The sequence below is a fragment of the Lineus longissimus genome, chromosome 4 (genome assembly GCF_910592395.1).
Source record: "Lineus longissimus chromosome 4, tnLinLong1.2, whole genome shotgun sequence".
Classification (NCBI taxonomy): Eukaryota; Metazoa; Nemertea; class Pilidiophora; order Heteronemertea; family Lineidae; genus Lineus; species Lineus longissimus.
Genome location: NC_088311.1, coordinates 16709405 through 16721414, shown reverse-complemented (window position 1 = coordinate 16721414; position 12010 = coordinate 16709405). Strand labels below are relative to the sequence as shown.

The window sequence follows — 12010 nt, the reverse complement described above, 5'->3', positions numbered from 1 at the left end:
TCAACTGAAAGGGTCGGGAGGGGGGGTGCACTCTAACCATCAAGCAGATGACAATGCTCCTATCCTGTTGATCCAGCTGCCTGGACACTAGTCTGTCTTTATTTCCAGAAAGTGCTAAAAGATCTCCGAGTGGACAGTGGGACAGTTTAACCAATCAGTAAAAGACCATGCTCCTGACCTCTTCATCCTGCAGCCTGAACCCCAGTCTCTCTTTATTTCCAGGGAGTGCTACAAGATCTCCTTAGTCTGGAGTGTGACATCCAGTAGATGACCATGCTCCCGGCCTCTTGATCCAACAGCCTGAAACCTGAATAGTTTCTGTTCATTTTGTTTATTTCCAGGGAGTGCTACAAGAGTCCCCCGAGTCTGGGGTGTGACACTCTAACCATCAAGTAGATGACCATGCTCCCGACCTCTTGTTCCAACAGCCTGAAACCTATATAGTCTGTTTATTTCCAGCGAGTGCTACAAGATCTCCCGAGTCTGGGGTGTGACACTCTCACCATCCAGTAGATGACCATGCTCCCTACCTCTTGTTCCAACAGCCTGAAACCTATATAGTCTGTTTATTTCCAGGGAGTGCTACAAGATCTCCCGAGTCTGGGGTGTGACACTCTAACCATCCAGTAGATGACCATGCTCCCGGCCTCTTCTTCCAATAGCCTGAAACCTATATAGTGTCTGTTTATTTCCAGGGAGTGCTACAAGATCATGAAACACCGAACTTGGCGAGACATGAAGATGAAGGCCCACTTCGAGAGCGGGTGCAGGATGGGAGTGGGTGCGTTCAATCTCATGATCTCATTGCTTCCAACAAAAGTCATGAAATTGTTGGAGTTTGTTGGATTCTCAGGGAACAAGGTTTGTAAAATGTGCGACCGAACTTTTTCTGAATCTGTAAATCTCAAATTTTGGCTTTTGTTATTATTTTTGCAGGTTTTGCAAAAATATTTTTGACCGAAAAAAGTTAAATTGTGAGGAAAGTTTAATGAAAATTTGTAAGTTACCAAAATTAACAGAAATTTACCAGTTTACACTACTTTCAAAGTGGTCTTTGTCACCAAAATCTCCATTGAATTGATATTAATTGGGTATATTCTGGGAAGAGATGATCCCGTAACATTGTCACATGCTCATATTTTCGTGTTGTCTCTCACCATGTCAGTTCGAATATTGGCATTGCTTTGCAACATAACTTCTGTGCATGGTCGTAGGCCTCCTAGCCTGAGGCTTGGGTGCATGCTGTTGCAACTTCATGGCACCATCAGTTAATACCTCGAAGGCAAATTCACGGTGTTCAAACAAGTTGAATAAGATTCAGGAATAACTGAAATCTGATGGTTCCCTTATCAATGTTTATTGCTTGGGTGAACTTTCATGCATGTGTCTTGTACTTCAGTACATTGAACGCTGTCACCAATACTGGGTAAGGAATCATAAGGTCCAGTGAATTCACTCTAAAATGATGAGAAGCTGGAAATTTTGGGATTGGTATTTTGCACTGTCTAGAAGTCTAGAAAATGCCTCATAAATGTAGAGATATGGTTGTGGCTTTTCATCCCAAAAAACCCCTGTGTTGACTTAAATCATCATTGCCATAATGACGTTGCAGTAAAGCCTATTGTATTGTTCATTTTGATGAAATATCCCACCTCCTTTAAAAAAATGATCTAGTGGTTTATACAGTTCTGATAATCTGGTGCCAGTATTTCAGATTATTATTCCTAGCTGGTAGCTTGTAATGTAGTGTAGATTATTTCATTCTGAGTGCTTTAAGTGTTATGGGCTAATGCCTGCTACCTTTGTCCCATGTTAGCTGCTCGTGCTAATGCTAAGTGTGATTGAAATTAAACCTAAAGCGTCGTTTTTATGGGAGAAGCCAAAGTTACATGGAAGACGTTGGAAATCATTTTATAAAAAAAGCCGATAAATTTACCGCCATATGTGATGTTGATAACGGCTGATGGCCGTCCTGTTGATAATGGGTGACCTTGACGAAGTTTTGACTGGGCGAGTTGAGTTGTGGCTCCATGTTTGAATAATTAAATCATATTTCCTATTTCCTGTTGAATATTAGAGAGTGTGCTGTTTATGTCTGGTATGCCAAGAAACAGGAATAAAACAATCAACTTGATGAGGTCAAAAAGAAAAGAAATCACTTCATACTCGTTCTAGTTCTTGAAATCTGAAGCTCTAATATCATAGTATTGTCATTTTTCCAATTATCTGCCCTGGCCTGTCTTTGTATCAGTGACAATCCTTGAAAAGTCATTTTTTAAAAGTTAGGATGAATATTGTATGGGACCTGTCTCTGGTACATGCGTGTATATTCAGCAAGAATTCATAGCTCGCAGTTCTCTGGTTAAAATCACACCTGGTGCTTACAAAATCAACCTTAATTTTTCTCTTAAGTTGTTAGTATTGCCCTCAAGTAATGTTATAAACTGATCACACTTTTGAAGTGTTTGTATGACTTAATAAAATTTAAAATTTTCTCAATATTTTCAGAAATATGGATTAGCTGAACTGGAAGCTGCAGCCGATCTTCAGCACAGTCTGCGGGGTCCACTTTGCTCAATGATCCTCATATCATACCATACAGTGGTCACATATGTTCTAGGTAAGCAGATCTTCAGCACAGTCTACGGGGTCCTCTTTACTCAATGATCCTCATATCATACCATACAGTGGTCACATATGTTCTAGGTAAGCAGATCTTCAGCACAGTCTACGGGGTCCTCTTTACTCAATGATCCTCATATCATACCATACAGTGGTCACATATGTTCTAGGCAAGCAGATCTTCAGCACAGTCTACGGGGTCCACTTTGCTCAATGATCCTCATATCATACCATACAGTAGTCACACATGTTTTAGGCAAGCAGATCTTCAGGACAGTCTACGGGGTCCACTTTGCTCAATGATCCTCATATCATACCATACAGCGGTCACATATGTTCTAGGTAAGCAGATCTTCAGGACAGTCTACGGGGTCCTCTTTGCTCAATGATCCTCATGTCATACCATACAGCGGTCACATATGTTCTAGGTAAGCAGATCTTCAGCACAGTCTACGGGGTCCACTTTGCTCAATGATCCTCATATCATACCATACAGCGGTCACATATGTTCTAGGTAAGCAGATCTTCAGCACAGTCTACGGGGTCCTCTTTACTCAATGATCCTCATATCATACCATACAGTGGTCACATATGTTCTAGGTAAGCAGATCTTCAGCACAGTCTACGGGGTCCTCTTTGCTCAATGATCCTCATATCATACCATACAGTGGTCACATATGTTCTAGGTAAGCAGATCTTCAGGACAGTCTATGGAAGTCAAAGGAATTACATTTAGTGTATTCAGACCTTAATGTAGCCTTGTAGAACTAATAAAATTCAAATCAGTGTATTGAGTCCTTCGTGAAGTCTCGAAGAACATAAGCAAATTCAAGGTTTCAGACCATCATGTAGTCTCAAAGAACATAAGGACATTCAGTGTATTCAGTCCTTCATCTTGTATTGTCTCCAAGAACGTATTCAGACCCCCATGCAGTCTCGAGGAACTAAGGTCATTCAGTTTATTCAGTCAACAGGCCCCTAGTGGGATTATCGGGCTAAACAATGGGATAAGCCAGGAAAGGAGATATGAGAAGGGAACAGAACTATGAGAATGTAATGTAATGTAATGTTTATATTTATATAGCGCTAATCAGTAAAGACTGCTCAAGCGCTTACCCTGGTCTCCACAGAAATCAATCAGGGGTTTCACGGAGCAACCAGAAGGTGCTCACTTGAACTCGACCAGTAGGGGAACTAAGCAGTGACTCGGCCGAGAGTCGAACCCATGACCTCCTGATCATGAGGCCGACTCTCTTCCACTGCGCTACCGCTGCCCCCGGTACTGTTCCCTTCTCATACCTCCTTTCCTGGCTTATCCCATTGTTTAGCCTGATAATCCCGCTAACTAGGCTTCAGGGGCCTGTGTTCAGTCCTTGCTGTTGTGTCTGGAAGAATTAACGAATAACATTCTTTGTGTTCAGTTCTTCATGCAGAGTCGTCCCGAACAAGTGATGCTACTTGCCTATCTGGTAAATATCAATATCAGAGTCATGTTTGCTTTTCTAGGCACAGCTGATGGTGATATCGACTTTGCTGAAAAGACGCTGAAGCTCTGTTTGCAGAAATATCCAAAGGGAGCCATGTTCCTCTTCTTCGCTGGTCGACTGGAAGAGATCAAGGGAAATATGGATGAAGTAAGTTAGCTGCTGAGTATCTCATGGGAGCACATAGTTAAAATGCCAGACTCCCGATTGAGGCGAGTTGCAAAAAGTAAATTCTGTCCAGCAGTTTTGTTCTACAATTTATTGAATAACTCAAACTGAAAAATCTGTCAACTGAAATCTTTGAACGTCCCCCAGAAGACTTTGGTGACAAAGTGTTTCTTTTAAGGATATGATCATGGACTTGAAGTGTATAATTAGAAGCTGTTGAACTTAGAAAATAAGGCCCTTCTAAACTCACCCTAAGAATATTTTTTTCCAAAATACTGAGAATCAGCCTCCAAACTTGATACCAAGCTGTCTTGTGCTGGGGGGAAAATGCACCACCAGTCTGTTCTGCGGATAACTAACTATTTGTAAAATAGCATAGGGAATGAACTGAATATGTTGCAATTGATCAGGTTATTTTGTTTTTGGAATTTTTTTAACGCCATTCAGATTAATAAACAAGAAGCCATATTTCTCCATTGCATTTGTTTTCAGGCCATTCATAGATACGACGAATCCATTGAATCTCAGTCAGAGTGGCGACAGTTCCATCATCTCTGTTTCTGGGAACTCATGTGGTGCCATGCGTAAGTAGGTCTTATACGCTCATTGGATTTTGGATTTGTTGGATTTTGGACATGCCGACAGTGTTATTTTGTTGGGAAGACTCCAAAGAACAGTTTTCCCAACATTACTTGAAAAATTTCTCCCTTCCCAGGACAGGCCAACTCGGTAACTGGGAAAGCCTGGCTGATTCTCGTTAAGCTGAGGAATTAATTCCCCGTGGGTAAATATGACATTCCACAGGCAGTCATGGCCTGCTTGGTATACTTTGTGTTGACTGTTTGATTTTCCTCACCTAATGGCCCTTGATGACAACACAGTATTTAGTGCCAACATTTCAGAAGTACCATTTGGAACAATTCAGATTAATATTGATGGCTGTTATGTCATGTTTTCTTCATCAGATTCAAATGTGATTGGTTGGTGGCCATGAAGTATGCTGAGAAACTGTTCCACGAGAGTCGTTGGAGTCGAGCCACATATACATATCAGAAAGCTTCCTTCCTTATGATGTGTGATAACAAGGAAAACACAGAAGAAACCCAAGAGCATCTGAACTATTTATTCAGGTGAGAAATACTTGATCAGGCACTAGGATTTTATAAAGTGAAAGATTATAACTTTTTAAGATGGCTACAGGTTGTCTGTACACTTGGTGCAGGATTAGCTGAAGGCCAATTTAGGACATTTTAATGAAATTGACTGAAAAAATTAACAAAAAAAATTCTGTCGGTCTCAAGGAAAAATGAGAAAAACATTACATTTTCACATTCCCAAATGTTTAAATATGGTAGAATCTCTCTATTAAGGACACCCTCGGGACTGGCAAGTGCTGTCTTTAATAGAGAGGTGTCCTGAATAGAGAGGTCAAATTGAATGGAAACGACCAATTTGGGACCAAAACTAGTGTCCTTATTAGAGAGGGTGTCCTTCATTGAGAGGTGTCCGCTAAGGGAGGTTCTACTGTAGCTTTATCAAGTCTATGAAAACAACTTGAATGAAAATCTATTCATGATAGACACAGAAACTTATGTGAAGGAGAGAAATGTCACCAGGTAAAAATTTATAAGGACATGATATTTCAAATGAGTGCAATCTGTTGACGAGGATCAGACAGGAAGGCACATATCATGTGCTTATAAATTATTGCTGCCGGTCTAGCCTTTCAAGATTCACAAGCTGCTGCATTGGCCTAACAATGACAGCTGTACAGTTAGATATAGCCCAATAGATTCACTGGCCTTTCTTCACTAGGCACTCCCTGTAGTTTTGTCCAAGTTCTTTAGAATTGCTTCATGCAAATGTTATTGGGTCTTGTCCGGTGTCGGCCGGGGGCGTCCGTCAACAGTGGTGGCACATTTGCTCACCATTAAGTCTAGAAAGTTGAAACTTGGTGTGTGGATCTCTTATGACCTCATGTCTTAACAATAACATAAAGAAAATAATCACGCCAGTTTGATCTACTTTCTGGGCTCTAGGCAGCCATCTTTAAAAACCTTATTTTGTCATAAAATCGTTATCGTGAGTCATGCCAGAATCATGAAAGATTTATTGTGGATATTTCTGATGAGACTGTTGTCCTTAATAGAGAGGTGTCCGCTAAGGGAGGTTCCACTGTACTCTCCAAATTTGATGTTTGACAAAAATTTACGTCACTGTGAGTTACTTAGCAGGTGTAGTAAGTAGTTCAAGGACATGATATCCTATGTGGGTCATATGTGACCCATCACACAAAATTAGGTAGAAAGTCACCAGGCCTACTAATGAGCAATCACCAACAATAGAATTATGTCACTTTTGGTCCATTACAAGATTCTGGCAGAACACGCTTTATTAACACTATATCTACATGTAGGTATTCTTGAAAACAATTTTTAGCTCAGCTGAAAAGCTGAGCTATTCATATGAGTAAATGGTAGAATGAGTGTCCGTCTGTCTGTCTGTCTGTCTGTCTGTCTGTCCGTTAAACAGGCACGTTTCAAAACTATGGCGGATAGGCGATAGATTTTCCCTCTGAGGCGTTGAGACCCTTCAGGACTCCTGAATAGACCAAATGTGGGTCCGGCAGGATGAGCGGTTTGGCCACTAGGTGGCACCGAGCGAAATTTTCCAAAAACTTTTCCAGCAGCTGATTTCTCAGTTGGGGATCATGAATCAAATCTAATTTTATAGAGCAAAGCTTCCTCTTTCATTATCAATAGGCGTAGTTCATGAATTTCTCACCAGGTGGTGTTACTGGCGCAATTTAGTGAGCACCCCCCAGAAGAGCATTTTAAATGTCGCGCGAGTTATCCCACGTCCAATCACACGTGCAGCGAACGTCACGTCTCGAGTCTGCGCAGTTCAGACGTAAGGAGACCATGCTATGGAATAGATCGCGTTCTGTCAATTCAGAGGTAAGTTCTCATTAAATTCACAATTTCATAGGCGATAATATTTGGCTGCTTGTGTTATTGCATGTTGATGACATTAGGGAAGGCTTGGATTGTTTAATTGGATGTGATTAATTTGAAATAGTTCGTCGACGATCGTTGAAAAACGATCTGCGAAATGCAGCTTGGTTGGTCTGAGAAACGATGTCAAAGTCCGGCTTTAAATCATGGATTTCTCAACAAATAACTCTTGTCACATAGCAGAACTAATGTGAATAAACAAGACAATAATAAACATCGTTCTGATATCATCGGGTAAGGTTGCCAATGTACATAAACAGTGTAATTGAGGATCGACTCCAGCGATTTGAAATGTCAACAAACAATAAATGCGATATGATACACACTGACACTTGCACACTGTACATAGCACAATGCTTCAAACGGGGCCGATTCATCACTCTTATCACAATGTATTCCCAATCATATCGATGAACTTCCTTGATCATTCGGCCCTAGCGCCTTATCAGTTGTTGTTGGCCTTGTATTTGATATAAAACTTGGCTAGCTTACCTATTCTATCAAAATTAAAATGTTATCTCCTCATCATGTTTTGCAGGACAGGAATGATCTGCAGCTGCATTTGAACATATTTGGTGACCACATCTCAAAGATGACCAAGAGAGAGGATCGAGCTATGACTTTGCACATCCCATCGACTTCGGTGTTCACCAGTGCAATCTTCAGAAGAGCCAGGCAATTCTAGTATTCAAGTATTTCATTCTGTAATACTTACCTCAAAATTTACTAAATAAAGAAAACCGCATGTGGCAGTTGGTTAAAAAAATCAAGTCTATCTGTTTAAAGTTTTTACTTGCTATCATTATTATCAACATTTCAATGGTGGCATTCTGCTAAGGTTTGTTAAGAGTTTCACTTGACTTAAGCAGGGTGTACACTAGTAAAATATTAGCAACATTTTACCAACATTTTACCAACATTTTACCAACATTTTACCAACATTTTTACAACAATTTTGCAACAAGCCCTTCAAGGCCCTGTGTTCACTAGCAACAAAATTGCAACAAATTAGCAACATTTTTACAACATGTTGGTAAATTGTTGCAAACTTTTTAGTGGGAACAAAGGGAAATAGGTATTTTGGAGGGAAAATGGATGATTCCAAGGAGAGAAGATGTGTTTTGAGTGCTTCTGCAGCAATTTTAGCTGTCATTGTTGAGAGACGGAAGAGGCGGCGAAATAACCAAAGAGAATATGGACCAGGCCCTGGATCAAAATGAGGGTGGATGATGGGGCATACCACGGCCTGTTAAGGCCGCGTATCCATAGGGTATGCCCTTGTGTAGTGTGGCGTTATGGCGTAACAGCCTTGTGACCTGGCACTATGCCCTGAGTCTCCATTGGATATTCCTTTTTAGTCATGTAGGCCTTTGTAGTCCTCATTTCGCAGCGGTCAATCGCGTTTATCCGCACGCTGTCATTATTTCAGAAGACAATTTCTTATGAATATTGAAAATGAAAATACAAGTAACTTGTATTTTCACTTGCAACATCAAATTGACATGTACATGTACATGTATATAAAACCTGACTTTTAAGCAACAAATTACAGGTTCGTGCTTGTTATGATAATCATCAGTTTCGGGGTCCCAGAGTAGTTCCCGTTGATGAACCTCTTGAATTAATTTCGCCTCAGACATTGCTTCCGTGTTGTTCACTCACAAAAGAATGGACATGTTCAATCCCAATATGGGCCTATATTCCCAATCCACAGTGCATATATGCCCGCAATGTGACACGGCATAACCTATGGGAACGATCAATAACACCAACGAAGGTTCATTGTCCGTGTGGCGCGCCAGGCGGTAAAAAGGGAATGTTGTGCAGGGCACGGAACAGCCTATGGATACGCAGCCTAAAGGAGTTGCGGCTGACTGACAAGCCGTCATACAAAAACTTCTAGAAAAGGTTTCATCACCCTACGAAGCAAGACACTCACTTGAGAGTTGCTATACCTGCTTCTTGTTCAAGTCACATGAACTCCGGTAGATCACATGACGCAAATCTTATTTCTGATTGGCTGAAGAGTTTGCAACATTTTTACAACATGCAACAAAGAATTGCATTGCATTTAATTTGCAACAATTTTACAACATGTTGTAAGACGCGTTTTGCTCTGTACACACTACGCAACATTTTTGCAACATTTGTTGCAACTGGAAATGTAAAAATGTTGCTAATATTTTACTAGTGTACACAGGCCTTTAGGCAATAATAGAGCTGGGTAGAGCATTTTGTTAATGTTACCCTTTTAGTTAGGGAAACTGGTGCCTTCTGCATTAGGTGGACCCCACTTACTCATCTGTCAGACCGGCCTCACACGTCGGCAGTAGAGTTTAAGGTCCAGTCTGCGAGATTTACCCATTTCTACCCAGCCAAAAGCGGGTGATTGGGCTAGTCTCTCCATGTGATTCAATTCGCATGGATTCTTGTGTCCCGGTGCTGAAAGGATCCCTCCACAAGGGCAGACTACATCCGGTGGAACTGAAGTATGGAAGAAAGACAGAAGACGACCAATTTGCAAAAAGGATCATCATCATCATCATCATGGTAACAGCTGAGGATGAATCATGTTGCTGTGTGTAGAATTGATGGTCCAATATAGGTTAGGTTATCTGTTTGCGCACACATTGCAAGGGTGGAGCTTGCTTGAAGTAGATTGCGCCAGTCTACCGTAATTCACTGTTACACATCCAGAAGCTAATATCCTTAGGCTTTGAGTCCTTAGTTTAGTAGAGTTTGACGAGTAATGTAATATATACGAACAACGCAGCAACAACTCAGCTGAGCGCCAGGCCCTTGGGCCTCTTGTTATTGAAGTCCTCCCTAGGGAAATGCTTAATGTGTTGTTCTAAAAATATAGACACTTGCAGGTTCCCCTTTAAGTCATGCTGTTGTTATTATCACTTCCAGCCGCATTCCAGTCCTGAAACAGAAGATTGCTGGTAAATCTCTGCCCATTGAGAAGTTTGCTGTGAAGAAAGCCCAACGTTTTGTCAAACAGGGTAACAGACTCACCCTTCCAGCACTGGTAAGGAACATCACCTTTCATATTTTAGTTGAGTCACCTGGTTTGTTATCTTCATGAAGCAGTAGTTTGGGGATTTAGGGGTAATCTGCTTCTTTCAGCAGGTTCTCCTTCAATGTCAATACAGTGTTCTAGCCTGTGCCAGAACACCTTGACGATGCAGCCAGCTTATCCAAGAACTTGGATCACTTCTGAAGTCATCACAAACACCCTCAATAGAAGTGCGTGACAAAAAACGGACATTTTTGATGAGTCAGTCAATGAATTGTGCACTCAAAGTGATATCACATATAAAGGTCGCGTCTCAGCTACATAATACTCAGATTTGATTCGGTAGATGAGATTCATATTTAAAAGTATATCATGTGTTTTTTACACCTGGTACCTTTGGTGCTGTTTCATATAATTTGATTGCAATTTACTTGCACTGCCACCTTTTATGCATGTGTTCTATTGAAATATTTTTAATTGAGCTACTGGTTTGTGTTTAATCCAATGATCTTTATAATCTGCTATAAAAATAACACATTGGGCAACAAATTTGTCAAAAATTGTAAACTATGAAAATATTGAAGGCCTATGCCGTTTGTTAAAAATTTCGAATTTGTAATTGAATTTTTAAAAATGACCAATTGCGGAAATACATACTAAATAAATAAATTTCAACATTGCCACTGTGTAGACTGATATACAAATACAATGTACTATGAATACCACGTTTATACAAATTCGTATTCATAATAACTGCACTACGGCATTGTGTACTGGCAGATTTCTTTTTAACTGGACCACAAGTGATTACAAACGGCGTACCCCTTTAAGGATGACAATTTACAAAGTACTTATGTGCTTGTCGCTTTTATTCTACATCACACACTAGTGGTGCCTTAACCGTTTCTCTGCCAGTAGACTGCTTAACTCATCTTTTTTCCAAGATACGGTAAACAGCCAAATTTTGGCGGGCAATTTATTTTTGTGGGCAATTTATTTTTGCGACTTTCGAAATTAGCCTATGTATTCCTAGATTTGCGAAAATTAAAAGTCGCAAAGAAAGAATTTTTAACAGAAAAACCGAAACATAATTATATAACCGAAAAAAAGCAATTTTCAACCAAAATATTTAACAAGCAATGTTGCTCTAAAGTGCTTATATCAATCATACATCATCTTGAAGCTCTTTGTGTCTTCTTCAATTTACTGCATAGCAATCCAAGATATGTAAAGTAGCAAAAAAGTTGCCATTCCAATGATAAATTCAAATTTTGCTGCCTTGTCCAAAACAGAAATAATTGGTGGAAGCTCATTATGTTCAACAAATTACTTGAATTTCAGAAATTTATCTCATTTTGGGAGGTTACCAATCACAGCCCTTGAGCAATCATTCGAACTTATTTATGGCTTTGTTTTTAGACTATGATTGTTTTAGTCAATGTACACTGCAAGCACTTCAGCCACTGAAAATTGGTTGCTGAATTCTCCCGCCATTTTGGCCTATCTTCCACTGAACACCTCAACTTCACTCCCAAAATGAATAATTAGTTCTTGCAGATGATATCAGATAGCGCCTCGATCAATTTCCAAAAGATCGTTGGGCGGAGATCGCTGGAGTTGTAAGGGAATGGTTCAACCGAGGGAACCCGGTGTGCGTTGCAGGGGACTGAACTGGCAACCGAGTACACTCGGTCTGCAGCATT

General features: G+C 40.4%; 1 protein-coding gene across 1 annotated transcript in view; it reads left to right on the top strand.

Moving 5' to 3' along the window:
* The window catches only part of LOC135486204 (tetratricopeptide repeat protein 39B-like), a 51795-nt gene that overhangs the window by 20768 nt on the left and 19017 nt on the right, over positions 1-12010 (top strand). The window contains exons 9-15 of the mRNA XM_064768857.1: positions 696-861; positions 1400-1426; positions 2509-2620; positions 4129-4256; positions 4767-4858; positions 5240-5404; positions 10202-10319. Of these exons, the coding sequence (XP_064624927.1) occupies positions 696-861; positions 1400-1426; positions 2509-2620; positions 4129-4256; positions 4767-4858; positions 5240-5404; positions 10202-10319 (808 nt within the window). The remainder of the gene's footprint in view (positions 1-695; positions 862-1399; positions 1427-2508; positions 2621-4128; positions 4257-4766; positions 4859-5239; positions 5405-10201; positions 10320-12010) is intronic.